Source organism: Vespa mandarinia, chromosome 3 (genome assembly GCF_050613455.1).
Source record: "Vespa mandarinia isolate Hongniang chromosome 3, ASM5061345v1, whole genome shotgun sequence".
Classification (NCBI taxonomy): domain Eukaryota; kingdom Metazoa; phylum Arthropoda; class Insecta; order Hymenoptera; family Vespidae; genus Vespa; species Vespa mandarinia.
In genome coordinates, this window is record NC_140812.1 from 922,800 (window position 1) to 942,298 (window position 19,499).

General features: G+C 26.0%; 5 protein-coding genes and 1 long non-coding RNA gene across 11 annotated transcripts; 3 read left to right on the top strand and 3 right to left on the bottom strand.

Annotated features, from left to right (window-relative positions):
* Positions 1 to 1,377: 1,377 nt before the first annotated feature.
* On the bottom strand, positions 1,378 to 8,079 carry LOC118446862 (GMP reductase 1). 5 transcript variants are annotated; one of them, XM_085655987.1, is made up of 9 exons: positions 7,922 to 8,061; positions 4,437 to 4,619; positions 3,856 to 3,915; positions 3,696 to 3,751; positions 3,321 to 3,440; positions 2,511 to 2,768; positions 2,213 to 2,401; positions 1,906 to 2,108; positions 1,378 to 1,760 (listed from the first exon to the last, which is right to left on the bottom strand). In XM_085655987.1, the coding sequence occupies exons 3-9, from the start codon at positions 3,860 to 3,862 to the stop codon at positions 1,574 to 1,576; spliced, it is 1,020 nt and encodes a 339-aa protein (XP_085512113.1). In that variant the 5' UTR covers positions 3,863 to 3,915; positions 4,437 to 4,619; positions 7,922 to 8,061; the 3' UTR covers positions 1,378 to 1,573. The 5 variants fall into 5 exon arrangements, with proteins under 5 accessions (XP_085512113.1, XP_085512112.1, XP_085512115.1 ...); XM_085655986.1 differs by lacking the exon at positions 4,437 to 4,619 and having other exon boundaries at positions 7,922 to 8,079; XM_085655989.1 differs by lacking the exon at positions 4,437 to 4,619 and having other exon boundaries at positions 7,931 to 8,069.
* On the top strand, positions 5,708 to 7,605 carry LOC118446863 (uncharacterized). Of its 2 annotated transcripts, none has more exons than XR_014981987.1 (2): positions 5,708 to 5,937; positions 6,019 to 7,605. It is a non-coding gene; the product is annotated as an uncharacterized LOC118446863 (long non-coding RNA). The 2 variants fall into 2 exon arrangements; XR_014981988.1 differs by having other exon boundaries at positions 6,022 to 7,605.
* A 380-nt stretch (positions 8,080 to 8,459) lies between the features above and the next one.
* On the top strand, positions 8,460 to 11,904 carry Nnp-1 (Ribosomal RNA processing protein 1 homolog Nnp-1). Its single transcript, XM_035877973.2, has 7 exons — positions 8,460 to 8,904; positions 9,028 to 9,251; positions 9,355 to 9,525; positions 9,585 to 9,767; positions 9,853 to 10,118; positions 10,197 to 10,950; positions 11,122 to 11,904. Exons 1-7 carry the CDS (start codon positions 8,664 to 8,666, stop codon positions 11,356 to 11,358), a joined length of 2,076 nt encoding a protein of 691 aa, XP_035733866.1. The 5' UTR covers positions 8,460 to 8,663; the 3' UTR covers positions 11,359 to 11,904.
* Cda4 (chitin deacetylase Cda4) lies at positions 11,716 to 17,609 on the top strand. The gene is made up of 9 exons (XM_035877975.2): positions 11,716 to 11,965; positions 15,034 to 15,149; positions 15,264 to 15,375; positions 15,489 to 15,616; positions 15,728 to 15,933; positions 16,006 to 16,301; positions 16,389 to 16,635; positions 16,921 to 17,112; positions 17,223 to 17,609. Exons 1-9 carry the CDS (start codon positions 11,914 to 11,916, stop codon positions 17,323 to 17,325), a joined length of 1,452 nt encoding a protein of 483 aa, XP_035733868.1. The 5' UTR covers positions 11,716 to 11,913; the 3' UTR covers positions 17,326 to 17,609.
* LOC146873095 (uncharacterized) lies at positions 12,071 to 14,702 on the bottom strand. Its single transcript, XM_085655790.1, has 3 exons — positions 14,042 to 14,702; positions 12,894 to 13,096; positions 12,071 to 12,619 (listed from the first exon to the last, which is right to left on the bottom strand). The coding sequence occupies exons 1-2, from the start codon at positions 14,188 to 14,190 to the stop codon at positions 12,916 to 12,918; spliced, it is 330 nt and encodes a 109-aa protein (XP_085511916.1). The 5' UTR covers positions 14,191 to 14,702; the 3' UTR covers positions 12,071 to 12,619; positions 12,894 to 12,915.
* Positions 17,171 to 19,064, bottom strand: ND-B14.5B (NADH dehydrogenase (ubiquinone) B14.5 B subunit). The gene is made up of 4 exons (XM_035877977.2): positions 18,793 to 19,064; positions 18,201 to 18,344; positions 18,024 to 18,109; positions 17,171 to 17,311 (listed from the first exon to the last, which is right to left on the bottom strand). Exons 1-3 carry the CDS (start codon positions 18,956 to 18,958, stop codon positions 18,060 to 18,062), a joined length of 360 nt encoding a protein of 119 aa, XP_035733870.1. The 5' UTR covers positions 18,959 to 19,064; the 3' UTR covers positions 17,171 to 17,311; positions 18,024 to 18,059.
* Positions 19,065 to 19,499: the final 435 nt, after the last annotated feature.

The following is a 19,499-nucleotide window of genomic DNA, read 5'->3' on the forward strand; positions in this document are numbered from 1 at the left end:
ATTATTATCAATAATTGATTTATTATATGTTATAATAATGGTTTAAATATGTAATTTGTATGTTTATTTTTTTTTTATACTGAAACTATTGAAATTTACCATCAATTACAGAATTATCTTATATTAATTTGCAATTAATTAAAAATATTGTAAGTTATATAAATAAAATTTATATAACTTGCACAAACAATTCTTAATCATTATCATAAAGAAAATGAAAAATCAAACTCTAATATTTTATTTAGAGTAATCTATATTTCCTTTTACCAAGAGATCTCTACTTGAAAAATTTAATGTAACAGAATAATTAAAATTTCAATATAACTCTTTTAATATGTTTGTAAATCAGTAAACTTGAAAATTAAAATGAATTACATAAATGTAAGCTGTATTTTATATGTAATATCTATTTAAATTAATAATATTTCACTTATATTTTTAATTTTTAAGTAGTTCCATTTATTACCATGCAATTGTTATTCTCCTTATAATACATACTGCATGTTATTTTTCATTTTACATGTTGTTGATTTATAATATTAACAATATTTATATCAATTACTTTTGTACTTTTAAAAAACAAAAAGGTATATTTTAGATATGTTTTGCTCAAACCATAATAAAATATGTTATTGTAAAACTTATTACACAAAAGCTCTAATTTAATTGCAATTTGTAAAAAAGTTATAACTTTAAACTTAATCGAAAATTATTTATTTCTTTTACAATTAATATCTTTATTATGATACCAATTTATATAAATTCCCAATTTTTGCAATTGTATGTTGCATTTCATTAAGCATATATTATATTATCATCTGATGCTTCTCTTTATAGATCATGCTAATTACTATTTCTTATGTAATTATTTTATAGTGTATTACTCAATTCAAATTAATGAAAGTGTTTCAGGGACAAGGTCTCTACAAATTTATCCAGTATCCCTGATAAGAAGCAACACGTAGTAGATGTGCATGTATTAATTACTTTGTAAATATATATTGTCTCCAATATCTTGAAGCAGCTATTAAAGTGAAGGTTTGTATATTTATACAGCAGTAGATTTTTTAATTGCTTATGATTATTTCTGTTTATATGTAGATATATAAATGTTTAATAAAGATATTTATGTTTAACAAAATATTTTAGTATACAATTCCCATACTTGATGTACAATACCCATGTAAAATAGATATGTATCGTAAGATATTTAAAAATTGAAAGTTATTTCTAATATTGATTTAATATAAATATTCATATAATCATTCTAAATCAAATTTGTAAATGGGTAGGAAAATTAAGTATTCTGAAAAAAATTATACATGCAAAAAAATGTTTATTTGTGCATAGACATGTTATTATCTGATTCATTTAAGCATAATAAACAATATAAGTTTAATAAAAGGCTCATAATATAATACTTAAATTAAAGTTTATATATATATATATATTATGTATAAATTATTTGCCAGCAAAAAGATAATGCATGGTAATTGCAAAAATTAATAATCAAAAAGCCTTCTTGCCTATAATTATACTACAACACATTCTTTAAGAAATATTTTTACATTTCTCATGGTGGACCATACATAGGATTTAATTGTTGCGTACAGCGAATGAACGTAGCACGTCTCGGTAATTCACGTAATCTTTCTGCACCTGTATACGCGCATGCAGACCGCAAACCTCCTAACATATCTAAAACTGTATTTTCTACTAAACCCTTATAGGGTACTTCCACAGTCTTTCCTTCCGAGGACCTAAAAGCGTTAATAAATATACAATTAAAAAAGTATTATATTATTTATATATATATATATATATATATATATATATATATATATATATATATATATATATATATATATATATATATTAAAATTAAAAAATTGTAATTATTTGTACCTATATTCAGCAACACCACCAGCATGTTTTTTCATAGCTGTACTAGAAGCCATACCATAAAATAATTTATATTTTTTTCCATCTTTGTTTATGATTTCACCTTCACATTCATCATGACCAGCAAACATACCACCAGCCATGACAAAATCGGCACCAGCGCCAAAAGCTTTTGCTAAATCACCTGGACAAGTACAACCTCCATCCTAAAATATAATAAAAATTTCTTATTGTCTATTGAATTGTATAATTTAATAACCATCCATATCAACATTAGCTTGTATATACTCAACTAATGTCATTTACTTACAGAAATTATATGTCCTTTTAAACCATGTGCAGCATCCGCACATTCAATCACAGCACTTAACTGAGGATATCCAACACCTGTTTTCATTCTTGTAGTACACACAGAACCTGGACCTATTCCTACTTTAATAACATCAGCTCCCGAAAGTATTAATTCTTCCACCATTTCTCCTGTTACAACATTCCCTGCCTGTAATAGAATTATTTAAATACATTTTCACATATATTCTAATATATTTGCTTCTAATTACAAATTAGCAACTTATTAATTAAAGTTAATCTTTTTATTGAATACTTACAATTATAGTATGGTTTGGATATTCAGATCGCACTTTTCTCACATACTCAACAAAATGTTGTGAATATCCATTAGCAACATCTAAACATATAAATGAAAGTTGTGGTACAGCAGCTATTATACTTGAAAGTCTTCCAAAATCTTCATTCCCTGTGCCAGAACTAGCAGCAACATTTTTTAAACATTCAGGGTTTTCTGCAGCAAAATCTTTCCATTCATCTGCTGTATAATATTTATGAATAGTGGTAAAAAGCCCATGCTACAAATACAAAAAAAAAAATTAACATTAATTAATAGACGTTAAATTGTAATTAAATATAATCAGTTGTTTTGTGATTAATGTTGGATATAATTTTATAAAATTAAATATTGCGATTATGATAATTTATAAAATAAATTTACAATTTTTTAATTTATAAATTACATACTAACATACTAACTACTTTTTAAAGCTTCATAAATGTGTTAATAACTTTTAATAACTTTCACACATAGTGTAACTTTAATTGGACTTTCCTAAGAGTGTATAAAATCCATTTTGAATAATACGAGTAAATAGAACTTGCTTCAATTTCTTTCAGTAATATTTTCTGTTTTCTTATATTTTATTAGTTCTGAAACGTTAATATAAAAAATAACTATATGATTATATATCTTTGTGATCATATGAAACTAATAATATTGGAATCTTTTATGTCTATGATTCTCCTTTATAAGAAGAATGCTTTGTTTGATTTTGAATTTAGAGAATAGCCAACATTAAAATCTAACGCTATAATAATATTTTATATATAAAATAAATTAATTAAACCTTAGATAAGGCTCTTGCCATCTCAAATGTTCCTACTGTATCCATATTTGAAGCCATTACAGGTATGCCTCTATAAGTTTGCTTCGAATTACGAAATGTAATTTCTCTATAAAGATCAACCTGAAATATAAATGTTAAAATATATTTACTGCATAACAAAAAAGAAAAAAAAATATAACATATAGAAACTAAAAATCTGCAGATCTAAATAAGATAAACTATATCCTACTATATTAATGTCTTTTCCATCATTCTGTAATATCTTTAGATTTTTTATGAATAATACTACTAATATAAAAGAAATAGTAAAAGTCTTATAATAATATACAACTATATTGTACTATAGAAATATTTTTAATGCAATTTCAAACTTACATCTGATCTGCTTTTTAATGTACTCCTTTTTGGTCGTAACAGAACATCTTTAAAGTCTAATTTTATATCATTTATTATATTTGGCATGTTAGTAGATGATTTATATTAACTGATCAGTTGAAAAATTTTTGCAAATGACAATTTCCTGTCAAAAAATTACCTTTCATCCACGTATATTGTGAATATTTTAAAGCATGGATGGACTGTTAGAATGGCATTTCTGAAAGAACAATTAAAATTGAAAAAACAATAAGTTTTATTTAAATAATTTACCTTTCATAAAATAAAATAAAAACTTATTTACACTTTGACCAAGCTGGATTAACTTTAATCAACGATTGACTCGATCAGCAGTGTAGCAAACAGTAAAACTTTTAACTATATATTGTTTTTAACCTATATTTTCGTGATATAAATAATTATTTAAAAATTATATACATAGTATGAAAATGCAAATATATATATATATACACATATTCTCTTAATTTATTTTAATTAATATTTTATTTGTTCCATAATATATATAAAATCTTTAAACGGTTATTGATGTTAAGGTTAAGAACGAAAATATAGGTTAAGAATGACATACAGTAAAAAGTTTTACTGTTTGCTACACTGTAAATCGAATTAATCATTGATTAATATTAATCGAGCTTGATCGAGCTTGATCGAGCTTAATCATATATATATTATACATAAGCAACCGCCGGCCTGCAAGCCGCATATGGCCCTTGTTCTTACTCATTTGCTTTGGTAAGGTGGGAGAAGATGGCCCCCACTATTTGACACCGCCATATCTCATGAGTTCCACGGCTTTTGTTTTTAAGCATAGAATAATGGAATGATGATAAGTGAACTTAAGTGGTGGGGAACGAATTCATTGATGGTGGGGATTGTGCGACCCGCGGTGGAGAAGTTGTCCATCTATGATATATATAATACTACTATATTGTTAGCCCTCATAAGTGAAAAGACTTCATCATCGATACAGTGAAATAAAAGAATTTACTTTGCCCATTATGCGCAAAGTGTTATGCGCAGGCGGTTAAATATAAAATTGAATTATACAATTATTGTAGACATACATAAAAATAGAATACAACATATAAATAAAATTATAACTTCCACTCATTTACAAATGTTTTTTTATGATCAACAAATATATTAAATAAGAAAACAATCTTGGAGATAATTCGTTAATAATAAATAAGTAATAGTAAAGAAGTTTAATAAAAATAGTAAAGTGATATTCATATAATATAAAATTAAAAATAAAAATTAAATTCTATAAAATTATATTTCTTTATAAGAATATGTTACATATTACATTACCTATTAGTATAATAATAAAAAAAAATAAAGATAATAAGATTATCAAATATAATTGACATTTTATTATTGAAATGCATATAAAAAGGAATATAAAAATGACAATAAATTTGATAATAGTCATTAATAAGTACTAATAGTCTACAATGATTATTGATTAATAAATATGTAATATATCATCGTTTATGCTAAATATTCACGAACATTTAATTACTTTCATTGATTATATTACATTATTAATACATTATTGTCATTTATTAAAATAAGTGTATAAAAAATATTTATATTATATAATATTAACGTTATAACTACCACACCAATCAAAATGACTGGTATTCGTCAAAACGTCTTACAAGGAGTCTTACAATCTGTTTAACGAACTCGAATTAATCAATTTTCTCATTTTTAGAATTTTTAATGTGTATCATTCAATATAATGGTGATCAGGAAAATTCTAGATTGATTATGATGCTAATGCAAAAATAATGGATACATTCAAAAATATCTTTACTCGTTCATTTAGATCTGGAGACGTAGAATGTGAATTGAAATTTTTGTTATGAATATTTTACTATTAAAATTTATCGCATACCATATTTCGCGCCACATAGTCATCATACATAGTCATAAATACAGCCACCAGATGGAGCAATTGAGCTTGCCATTGCACGTGGTCACTCTATGTATACTACAACCATTGGATTAAGACCACTGTTGTTTTATACAATAATATTTCATAAGTTTTGAAAATAGCAAAATGATTGAAAACCTCAGAATTATAGCAATAACTTAACAATATATCAATGGAATACTCTGATATCGAGGATAATGAATTCTATAACTCAAAGTGAACCAAAAGAAAATGAAATTGGACAATGGTATATTCACGATAGACTTTTTGATAGTGAGAAAAGTAATAATTAGATTATAGACGAAGAAAATGTATGTAGTCTTTAGAAAATGAATTTGAAAATATTTTGTATTTACATAAAAGAAGATGTGAATCGGTGCTTTCAAGTTCTGAAGATGAAAATGAAACTACAAGATCATCAAAATGAAATTGTCGCAGACAAGACCAGTTGGGAAAAAATACAAGAAGAATCTACTCCTGAAAGATAACCACTTCATAATATTTTCAGAAACATATCTGGTCCTACAAAATATGGCAAAAAAAATATTATGATAAGTAAAGTAAATAGTGCATTTTAATTATAATAATTGACGACCATATACTTAAACATATCTTGCGTGGAATTTGAAGCTTTTTGAAAAATGAACCTTAATAAAAACAAAATTAAAAGCTTTCATTCTTGCACGAGGAGCATACGAAAAAATTGAAAATTTTCATATTTATGGGACAGAAATATATAGAAAAATATAGAAATTTATTCGCTCTGATAAAAAAAAAGTGATAGAAAGCAATGTTTACAAAGTGATAAATTTATATTAGCTATATGAAATAGGTTTATTAAAAATAGTCAGAATTATTATAAATCAAGAGCAAATATTATAATTGACAAACAATTCTTTCCATCTAAAGCCAGATCAAGATTTACTCAATATAAACCCGACAAATTTGATATTAAATTTTGGTTGGCATCTGATGTTCGAATTAAGTATTATTGTAAATGAATTTCCTTATTTAGAAAGGTATGAAACACGAGTAACATCATAACCTCTAAATGAAATTGTCATACTCAAACTTACAGAACCGTATAATATGAAGGAAAGAAACATAATTGACAATTTTTTTATAAGCTTATCGCTGGCATCTAAATTATTATCAAAAAGAACCACAGTGATTAGCGCTATATGCAGAAACAAAAGGGAATTATTAAAAATTTCTAAAACAAAGGATACTATGACTCTTTTTTTATCGCTATTTTATAGATCAAATGGAATTAGTCTTATAATTTATTAATGCAGAAAAAAAAAGTTTTTGTATTAAGTTCGAAACATAAATCTATCAGAATTGGAAAAACTAAGAAGCGCTTATCTGAAATGGTTAAATTTTATAAAACTAAATTTAACGAAAACATTGTAGATCAAATGATAAAGTAATATAGCGTCAAATCAGGATTAAGAAAATAACCATTTCAAGTATTTTTCAACATTTTAGATTTATTTGGCATAAATGCCTGGATCTTATATAAGGAAATAACAGCTAAAAAGATATCTAGAAAATATTTTATGTTTCAACTAGCAGATGAACTTGCCACTGAAAATGCAGTTGAAAATGTAAAACCAGAGATGGAATTATAAGAAGTTAATGTTCAAAAAATATCAAATAGTTCACTTTGTTTACACAAATGATGTCAAATAGGAGTACTGTAATAATAATAAGATTACCATCATTTGTAAAATACTTGTAAAAAATATGTATGAGGAAAATACACTCGAAAGAAAAACGTTTGTAAGAAATGTGACAAATTATATTTAATAATTTCATTTATACTATAAAAATAACTTAACTTCAAAATAGAAATTTATTTTAATATTTTTGTTATCAAATCATATATATTTTGTTATACTTATTGTTATTATTTATATGTAAGTAATAAAATGTGTCAATCCTCATTTATGGTACCATATGGATTAATAATATCAAAAATGTACTACATAAAATGAAATTTTTTGTATGAAAGTAATAAATCAATAAATATAAAAATATTCTATTATTTTTTAAAAATCAGTCAGTTTAATAATATAACTATTTCTTATACACTTATCAATATGTAATGAAATATTTTCAGTTTTTGATTTTTTTCATTGAAACGGTTTAATATAAATAGAACAATTTAGGGATTTTCATAAAAAAGACTATAATATATTTTAATAATAGAATAAAAAAATTGTCTTCTATTTTTAAGAATATATTAAATTAATAAATTTCTTACTGCTTTAACCTTCAAACAGCTTGTTATAACACGTGAGTTAATATTCTTGATTTTATTGAGAGAATTGTCACGAATGCACATAATGAATAAATATGATGTTATCAGTGCTATAATATTGTCAATATTTCCGATCCTAACTGATAATATAATAATACATATATGCCTTAAGTATATTGTCAATGATAAAATCATATTGTTTCTATCGACCAATAAAACATATTTAAAAAAATCACGAATCTTTACTGTGATTGGTATGTTAGATAACTTTTTAATTCAATTAATAACCACTTGTCTTATTACATTTATCTGATTGGTTAAGTTTTATTATTAACAGAATTATAATCTAACAATTTTTATTTAAATCTATTTATTTGCAAAAAATTCTTTAAAATATTACAATATAATAATTTTTTCTAATTTAAAAAATTGTTCCAATTAAAAAAACAATTTGGAAATATATTTCACCAAATAATTAATTAATCCAACTTTTTATTACTTAAATATAATATAATATACAATATATGTTGGTAGTACTGCAACCACTTTATACGCACATTTATCGTTGTGGTGTATATAGTAAGAATGGTGAATTTTATAGGTTAGAATAGCAATTTATATATTGAAAAAATCGTAAAAAAAATCAAGATTTTAATAATATTTTCAAGAATTGTATTAATTTAAAAATAGTTTAAGATTCAACATAATTACCATTAAAGTGTTTTGTTGATTTTTTATTTAAAAAATGGCTATAAAGAAAACTCAACGGCATGCACGTGCAATGCAAAAAGGTATACGAGGTTCATTTAAAAATATTGAGAAACAAAAACAAGAAAAGAAAATAAAAGTGAAGGATAAGAAAGCCTTGATTATTGCACAAGAAATTAAATTTGCACGGTTATTGGCATGCAATGATAAAAAAATAAGAGACAAGGTTCTGAAAAGCGTCAAAAAATGGCTAACAGTACGTTCGAAAAGTTCATTTGGTAAGTTTGCCATAAGTTTGCCATTTTATTTTTAAGAATAATACTTTTGAATCACATTGAGGCATATATTTAAATCCATAATAAAATAATACTTTTAATTAATTTTTTTTTTTTTTATTTCAGAATTAACAGAAGCAGACTTTATGAGATTATGGAAAGGTTTATTTTATTGCATGTGGATGTCAGATAAACCATTAGCTCAAGAAGAGTTAGCTGAATCTCTTAGTAAAATTGTACATTGTCTGGATTCTATGTCAAACATAATGTTGTATACTAAAAGTACTTTACAAACTTTAGCAATAGAATGGTTTGGTATAGATCAATATAGATTGGATAAATTTGCAATGGTAAGTAAGTTTATAGAATGTATTCCTATTTATGGTTACATAATAATAATGATAATAAATGTATAATAATGCAAAAAATATATATTATTTTACATAATTACAGTTGGTAAGAAGAATATTACGACAAACTTTTAAAATATGCCATGATAAAAACTGGAATATTGAATGGGTACAAGGTCTAATGGAAATTTTAGAACAACTTTTATTAGACAAAAAATTTTGTTTAGGTTTTAAAATGCATGTAACAGAGTTGTATTGGGAAGAAATTGCAAAGGTAAAAAATTCATAAAATATTTAAAGAAAAAAGATACAATTATTTCTATTTTTATAAAGGTCAGCTGTGGAAATTTACCAGAAGATGTTGTTACAATGCTTATTAAACCATTTATTGCCTATTTGGCTACAATAGAAGAAGAAAGATTAATTAAGCACATCATGAGACATATTTTTAGATATCTCATCTTTCAATCCAATATTGGAATAGATTATAAAGAAAAATTTGAAGCATGGAAACAAGTAAATGAAATAAAATAGTAGATTTAAATAATTATTTGTTTAATATTCTATAATCCTTATTTAATAAACTTATATTTTTTAACAGGCTGGATTCCCATGTGGCAATATTGAAGTTATGCAAAAAATAGAAGAATCTGATGAAGACAGCGATGAAGATACAAAAATACTTTCTAAGAAAGAATTAACAGAGACCACGGAAAAAGCTTTAGACCCAAGGGCTGGTAGAGTGGACGTTGAGTTGCCACAAATAAGTTTTAATGCTAAAAAAATAGTTGAGTTAATTAAACAATATAAGTTTCATCCATTATCAACAACAAAGTCACGAAGACAAATCGCGCGTCTTATAGAAGAGTAGGTATTACAATGTATTTTATAATGCAATATAATATGTAATATATATCCTCTTCTCTATAACATTATTATTTTTAGATTTACAGAGGTTTCGGAAGGTAGAATGCCTCTTGGTATAAAGGAAATAGCAGTTATAAACAAAGATAGATCAAAAATGGATCCGAAAAAAGCTGCATTACGTTTATTAAAATTTGATGAGGAATTATATTCAGATAGTCACAGAAGTAAACGAAAGAGGAAGAAAAATGAACAATTAGATGAAAATTTAATTAATGAATCACAAGAAAATGTCACGGACGAGGGTATTACTTTAGAATCAAATAAAGAATTAAATAAAAAGAAAAGAGTTAATCAAGATTTAAAATATAGTTTACATGAATCCAATGAAACAATAGAATCATCATGTTTAAAAGATTCGAAGATGACTAAAGTATCAGCATTGATTATTGATCGTTCTAAAAATAAACAAAAAAAACGAGATCAACTTGAAAGTGAAATTTTAAAACATAAGAAAAACGACATAGATACAGTTATATCTAATAAAGTAAATAAACAAAAAGTAGTGAAAATGAAATCAACTTTAATTAATGAAAAAAATACAACTAAAAATATAATTATACATAAATTGAAAAAATTGAAGAATAATATGTGTGGACAATGGGATGTTTCGGATAATGTTTCACCCATTCCTTTGAATCCCACTAATGACAATGAAAGTAAAATTAATAATGTATGTAATGGAGAATTTAATACATCGATATCAAGCGATACAAGTGATGTAACATTCGATAAACAGATAGAATGGTTGAGGCCTACATTAAAAAAATCTATAGTAAGTTTCTTAAAAAATATACTAAATTAGTTTTGTTTGAGCGATAAGTTAATTATTAAATAATAGCTTATTAAGAAAATAGCGCTATTAAGAACAGATAAAACTATTATTAATAATAGACCTATTAAGTAAATAGCGTATTAAGTAAATCGAATAAATTATTATTTACAGGGATCAACTGAACACATCCAAGAACAAAATAAATCTGTTAATGATTCAGGATTGAAGAAACGCGTAAAGATCGTCTTACAACGTAACACTGCCCAACATACATCTGATTATATTCAACAAATTCGGAAAAGTCCAGCTATCCCTTTTGATGCTAATAAAAAACCTTTAGTTGGTGTTTTAAAAGCTAGCCCTATGCCAAGTCCAGTAAATCCATTTTATAAAAGGCACGTCAAATAAAAATACAATTATGCAAAGAACGGACTTAGACAATTGTTTGTTAATAAAAATAAAAGTACAACCTTTTATTTATAATTATCTCTGATATTCTCTCATTGCCCAATGATAATATACATATCTAAGATTAAAAGACACTTTATTATTATCAATATTTATTAAAATTTAATGAAGGAAAGTCATTAAGAAGATGGTCGTTGATTGAAAATCATACGATATTTAGCAGCCCATCTCATTTAAAAGGCAACATTTCTCAGCGAACGCTCGTAGAAAGTGGTCAACCAATGAGCTGAGAAGAATACTGTTCCCTATCGAAGAAGTGGGTTTTCTCAGTAGCGTGGCGGAGGGCAATACCGGTTCGATTTATCATCTCTTGGCAGTGTCGTGGAGCTGTGCTTAGTCCAGTGGTTAGTCATTGATACATAAAGGACATTCGGGAAGGACTACGAACGATACGGCAATACGGCAATATTAGATATAATTTGATTTTATTCAAGAAGAAAGAAAAAAATAAGAAAGTAAATACGGACGAGGACGATCGAACTAAGAGAGGAAGAAATGTCGTTTCGACAAAAGACGCTTTTATGCGTCATCTTGATTATCGTCACAGGTAGGAAGATACATGTTTCTTCGCTGACGCGCTTCATCCCTATTGTTATTCGATTAATTATTTAACTTAATTTTTATTTTTTACTTTTTATCGAAAGAAAAAAAAAGAACAAAAAAAAAGAAAAATACTTGGAACATTAATCATCTTTTTTAATTCATATTTTTGATCCTACTGTACATAAGAAAGAGACACAGGCGGTAACGGTGAAAGAAAAAGACAGAGAAAGAAAGAAACAAAGAGAAAGAGAGAGAGAGAGAGAGAGAGAGAGAAATATTGCTTCGACTTGTATATAAAACGAGATCCAGTCGTCCTTGTCGTCTGAATTCGTAAAACATCACGAATCCCTTTCGAAAATTGCGAAACTAGACGAACGATCGAGATTCATCAAGCTTTCTTATCGATGACACTCCTTCGCAGATGCGTACGATCGATGCCTAACGCTTTGTACCTTCGTTTCTTTCGCTCGGCTACCAATCTATACGTTCTCCATTACGTTCATTACAATAAAAGAGTTATTTTTCTTATCTTTCTATCTCCAGTGTATTTCACTATCCATTCGAATCGTTCTTATTATCGGAATTCCACGCTTTTTCTTGCTTTACCTATAACCATTGAATTATTTCTTGGAACTTGAATTGCCGTTAACGAAAGTGCCTATAAAGAAGAAATGAAATTTTTGTAAAAGAGAAAAAGAAAAAAAAGAAAAAAGAAAAAAAGAAAAAAAAAAAAGAAAAAATATTTTTGTTTCGATCCTAAAGAAAAAAAAAGGGAAAAAAAAAAAAGAAAAAAAAATGATCGTGATCAAGAATAACTGTCTCTTCCGTGTTAGATGATTTTCATTTATCCAGTTAGAAAAACATTTGCTATTTTGGTAAAACAGAATCCTCAGTGGTTTCACTCATATTTACATAAGTACACCACTACTTACACATATGGCATTATAGCGGGATTCAAGAAGAACGATAAACACGTGTACGTGCATATACATATACACACACGAATAGAAACGTTGCACCTGAACGCTTTGCTAGGTACAACGTCATTGCCACACTGGTACCTTCACTTTTCACTTTACAAGTAAACGTATCGTTTTGACATCTACGCGTACGATTTATCACTCGATTATTTTTCCTAAAAAAAAAAAAATTATGCGTATTCATTATTTTTCAATGGTGAAATAAAAATTACCGACAAAAATTCTAATCGTGTATATATAAAAATTTATCATTGAATCGATCATTAAATCGATAAAAATTTTGAAAAATCTTTTGATCAAATGTTATTCATTCAAATTTAAAAGTAATTATAATATTCATAGTTTCGTGGGAATATCATCAAATTGTTTTACAACAGTGCAAGGATTAAGATCAGGTTGGTTTAACAATCATAAAATCAGGCATAAGACTCTTCCTTGATGGCCACTTTCTCTTGCCTGCGTACACGCATATGATTTTAACACGTTCGAATAACGATTTCGTTGGAATATATCGAAATGTATTTATTTTCATTTGATAGGTATAATATATTCCTTGTATAAAAATCTTCAATGATATATCATTTTATACGTTTTAAATCATTTTTCGTTCCGTAAAAGAAAATAAAAAAACTAATTGAATATTCACAATAATGAATGATATCTATATATGTATATAAATATATAGATATATATATATACAAAAAAAAATTCGAACAAAGAAATATAAAAAAACCATCGCCTATTGCGTTCATTTTGTGATCATTCATAATAGATTTATATAAATTAACAAATCGAACGCCTGTAAATTAATATAAAAAGAAATATCATATTCTGGATATTTATTTAGAAAATAATATCAAAGAAATTAATTAGGAATTAGTCAAGAATTTACTTTCTCGTATTAACATATAACATTTCCAGTATAAATATAATTAAGGATCGAAATTCTTCTCGAGACAAATGATATTCATTGTCAAATTCCATATCGTATCGTTTAACTGTGTCGTAAAGGTAAATTCAATGGCGAAAAAAAAAATTTCCAAAAATTTACGATCGTCGAGATAATTCGATTTAGTGACGAATTTTGTTAATATGTTTACTCGTGTATTCGATGTATATAATGGTATGTCACAATCGTGTTCTTCATCGCTTTCTCAAGCCTCTTTTCTGATAGCTTTGGAATTTCTCTCACCCATTTACTTCGCTTGTCTGCAAGTTTCCTTGAACACACTGTAACTTTCATCTTCATCGATGAATGTCTGTTGTTGTGTTCTCATAAAGAAATAAAAGTATTCTGAGATATTATCTTCGAAGAATATTTAAAAGAGAAGATGAAAAAAAAAAGAAAAAGAAAAAAGAAAGAAAGAGAAAGAAAGAAAGAAAGAAAAATACTGTGAAATGGAATAATTCACGTATAATCGCGTGCAGGTTGATAGATTCGCATCCTCCTATTGTTAGTCAGTTCATTACGAAATAAACCGACTATTATTCTTTCGAAACATTTAACGTTATAGACGCTATCATATTACAGTCTTTATGATGAAAACATAAACATAATTCGAATTGCTTTAAACGATTCTTAGAATCAAGTATAATTATCTTTTATAATAGATGATGCCGTTGATAACGAAGCTAATCTAATGCCAATGATATGCCGTTGAGAGTTCAACGACTCTTCTTCATTGGTAATAAAATCGTTTAGATAATGTAAATTGTGAAGGTTCATAATAAAATAATTACCGATAGATTGTACATACCTGACGTTGCATATATTCATAGCATTCTTTATGCAGAAATTAATTCCACTTGTTAAGTCACATGATTAACTTAGTAATGAAGTTGTAAGACTATAAATAAAAAGAATCTAGTAAAAGTGGAACATATAGGCAGTTATGTTATTCATCCTGTAAGTAATGTTAAATCTTCAACCTTGACATTTCGCCAATACGACTACTTTCAATTTAATTTTCAATCTCTCAATAATGACAAATCTTCGCACTCTTCGTAAACCACAGAAAGGTGCCATTTTCTTCTTCTTCTTTTTTTTTTTTGTCATCAAGGCTAAAATGTTTTTCTTAACTTTTTGCTGCAGTACAATGTCAAAAAAATAAAAAGGATGAAGATAAAAAAGACGAAGAATTCACATGCCCGGAAGGTCAGGGAAATGGAAATTTCGCTGATCCTGCAACCTGTAGAAGATTTTATCAGGTAATTTTATTTTAATATTTGCATTTTAAATAATTAAATATTATTTAATTCGTTACAAAAAAATATATATATATAAATAAAATATTGACTCTGTTATTATTTGTATTTGTACAGTGTGTAGATGGATATCCGTATTTAAATAGATGTCCTTCGGGATTACACTTTGATGATATTAGCAAATTTTGCACCTTCAAAAATGAAGCCCGTTGTGGACCTATTGCTGCGAGTAAGTTGATTTCAGTATCGCTTCTAATTTATTATTCTTATAGATCTTTTTCCATATGAACGTCGTATTTATTCTTCTCATTATAGATTAATGAAAAAAAATATTATTTACAGCTCCACCTCCGGTAACGGATCCTCCAACGGATCTTGCAGAGAGATGTGATACAGCAAATTGTCAGCTTCCATACTGCTTCTGTTCACGCGATGGAACGCTTATACCCGGTGGTCTTCAACCGGAGGAGGTATAATGTCTCAAATTTAATTTTTTATATTTTATCGAAACTCATCAGAGTTAAGTAACTCATTGATATTAGACATTTTCAAATTGACTCAATATATGTTATTTATTACAGACGCCACAAATGATAATAATGACATTTGATGGAGCGATAAATCATAATAATTTTGATCATTATCAAAAGATTTTTACACAAGATCGATTAAATCCAAACAATTGTCCATTGAAAGGTACCTTTTTCATCTCTCATGAATATTGTAATTATAATATGGTACAAAGTCTAGCGCATGATGGTCATGAAATAGCTACGGAAACAATATCGTGAGTATGCGGATGATCAACGAATGATTGTCTTTGTTTTTCCAATGAAATTTTAAAATCAATTATTTTTAGACTTCAAAAAGGATTAGAAGATAAAGGTTACGAAGAATGGGTCGGTGAAATGATTGGAATGCGAGAAATCCTAAAGCATTTTAGTAATATTTCAGCAAATGAAATTGTTGGTATGAGAGGACCTTATTTGAAACCTGGTCGAAATACTCAATATAAAGTATTAGAAGATTTTGGTTATATATATGATAGTAGTATTGGAATTTCACCTCTAAAAACACCTATATGGCCATATACTCTCGATTATAAAATACCTCATGAATGTAAAGCTGGTACTTGTCCCACTAAATCATTTCCAGGTAAAAATTACTTTAATTACTACAAAACAATGAAGAATTTATTATATGCATCAAAAAGTCAATAAAGACATGTCATTTATATTATAGGAGTATGGGAATTACCTCTTAATGCACATTATGTTGAGAGTTATGAAGGTGGACATTGTCCTTATCTAGATCAATGTGTCTTACATAATCATGATCCTGAAGAAGTATTTGATTGGTTGCAAGAAGACTTCAACAGATATTATGAACAAAATAGAGCACCGTATATGATGCCATTTCATACTAATTGGTTTCAAATAAAGGAACTTGAAAGAGGACTTTCTAAATTTCTTGATTGGGCAGTGACATTGTGAGTATAAAATTATTTATATGTAATATTTGAATGGAAATGTAATATTGATATAAAAAAATGCTGTGTATACAACGTAAAAATATCAATATTCAGATTGTAATAATAAATTAAAATCTACGATTATTGGCCATATTTCATGCTAATTTATAATCAGCATATTTTTTATAAAACACTTGAGTTTCTATTAAATTCAAATTCTCTGAGATTTAGATATTCAAAAATTAACAATTTATAAATAATTAAAGCTCACCATATCTTAATAAAATGCTTTTTTTTTTACAGACCAGATGTTTACTTTGTAACTGCCACACAAGCATTAACTTGGATAACTGATCCAAAACCAGTTAAATCTTTAAATAATTTTGAAGGTTGGTCATGTAAAAAAAAAGAAAATATTCCTGGTCCACCTTGTAATAATCCAAATAAATGTGCTTTGGACTTTAAGCCTCCAGAATCCAACTTCACTACAACTAGGTAAATTAAAGAGAAAAGATTGATTTTATTTATAAGTTAATTTAAGCATAAATATTTAAGCATACATTCAATATTAATAAACATTTACGTGTAATATAATAATTTTACAGGTATTTGGAAACATGTAGAGAATGTCCTTATAAATACCCCTGGTTGGGAGACGCAAAAGGTACTGGATTATACAACGATAATTATAATCCTGAAAAAAAGTAAATTTGTATTGCTAAATAAATTAGGTGTAATATTATGATTGTCAGTTAAGTTACATTTTGTTTATTGTTATCATCAAAATGGTTGCTATATGTGATAAAGGTCATTGATTCGTTGGTAAAGAATGTCTACAAATTCTGAATACCTATAAATAATATAGTTTATTTCAAGGAAATACTATCATATATCTATCTAAAGAAATGCCAAAATTTATCAAGAAATATTCCTGTTAAGAAATATCTATATTTCATTAATTAGTTATGAACCGTATAAAAATCATATAAGGTTATATATCTTAACCTTTTTTCTTTGCACATATTTTTTCAAAAATTTCATTTTTAATAAATATATGATTCTTTTTATTGCAAGTCATTTTGATAGACTAGATTAAAATATATAATTAAATACTCCACATTCCTATAATTCTCATGAATTTTTCCTAATTTAATTCTCACTTAAACTAATAAAATACTATTTGTTCAATTAATTTGTATGTTAAGGTCTACTTTATTTTATCTATTCTGTAATTTTTATGGATTTATATAAGTCATATCAGATTAATTTATTTATTGTGTTACTAAGAACATAATGACACAAGATAAGGTAAATATCTTATGTATTAATTATTTTTTATACAATATATTCAAAAAAAAAAAAAATATATATATGTAAAAGATATTACAGCTACAATTATAACTCACTGATCTAGTACAATATAGTTTAAATAACTATATTATTTAACGAATTGGATTCCAAGGTTCAAACACTTCACCCCACTTTTTACGTTCTGAAAGAATTAAAGAAATATTATTTCATTAAAATGTTTAGCAGTGAAAGATCAAGAAAATTAAATTTATTGTAAGACTATTTCATATTACCAGGCGGAGGAAAATCTTCTGGATGCAACATAACATAATGACGAAGCAACTGATCTCTTTTTGCAAAGTGTTCATTAGCTAACTCATGCATTTTATATCCTGCTGCAAGACCTATTACTGTTAGTGCAATATGTAACTGAAGACCTGTAAACAAATTTGATTAATATAATTATAACGATTACAAGAAAATATATTGCAATATATAAAATTAAAGTTATATATTTCCACATTTTTATTACAATGTATATGTACATTTTACTTATTAAATTTATAATTGTTATATGAATGAACGAAAAATTATAATTTTGATAGCATAAATGTATAAAATACAAAAGTGATGGAATATACTATATAATAATTTACAATATGTACATATATCTATTACTATGATTACTAACTAAAACTATATTAAAATAATTAAAGCTACTGATACCAAGTCATAGCAATATCTCTATGTTGCATAATCGACATATATAAAAATTAAGGTTAGGATCGTGTCTATTATTAATTGATATTTTTGTTTCAAATACATAAATTCAAGTATAATATTTATGCAAATAATTTATACATTTATAAATGATAATTTAATTACCTGCATGTATGGGTCTTTTCAAAAATGAATTTCGGAGACATGCTCCTGCAACCAATATCATTGGCGTTCCAATTAACATTCCATATTTTTCCCAAAAAGAAGGTTTATAATCAGGATCAGTTGTAAGTATATCCAAGGCCCATTGAATGTTAGGATTAGTGCTCATTTTTGTAAAATATGTTGTTTAAAATAGTCAACGGAAAACTAATAAACTTTAAAAGTTTATCCTAAGTACTTACTAGTAATACACTCTATCGGAACTAAATCAAACGAACGTTCACACTATAATGTGGTACAATATCGAAAATATCGATAGATCAATTTAACTTTTTATTGAAATACTCGATTATTAATTATAAATTTCAATATAATTTTGAATTATAAAATTATTAAACTTCTATTATTCTTATTTTCTTACTTGGTATATATTTGTTTAATTCATTATCGTATAAATATTATATTATTTTATTTTATGAATATGTGTATGTTAAAATATAAAATAAAGAGAAATTATAATTGTTATTGTATCTACAACATTTATTGGCACATCTGTAGCAATATTTCTTTTTACATAGCACAGCAATCTTTTTTAGTTGTTATATGAAAAGTACCATCAGTTGTAATAATAATAATAATATGATAGTACTTGTTAACATAAAATTAATACTAAATATATTTCAAATAAATCTATATACTATCTTAGAATA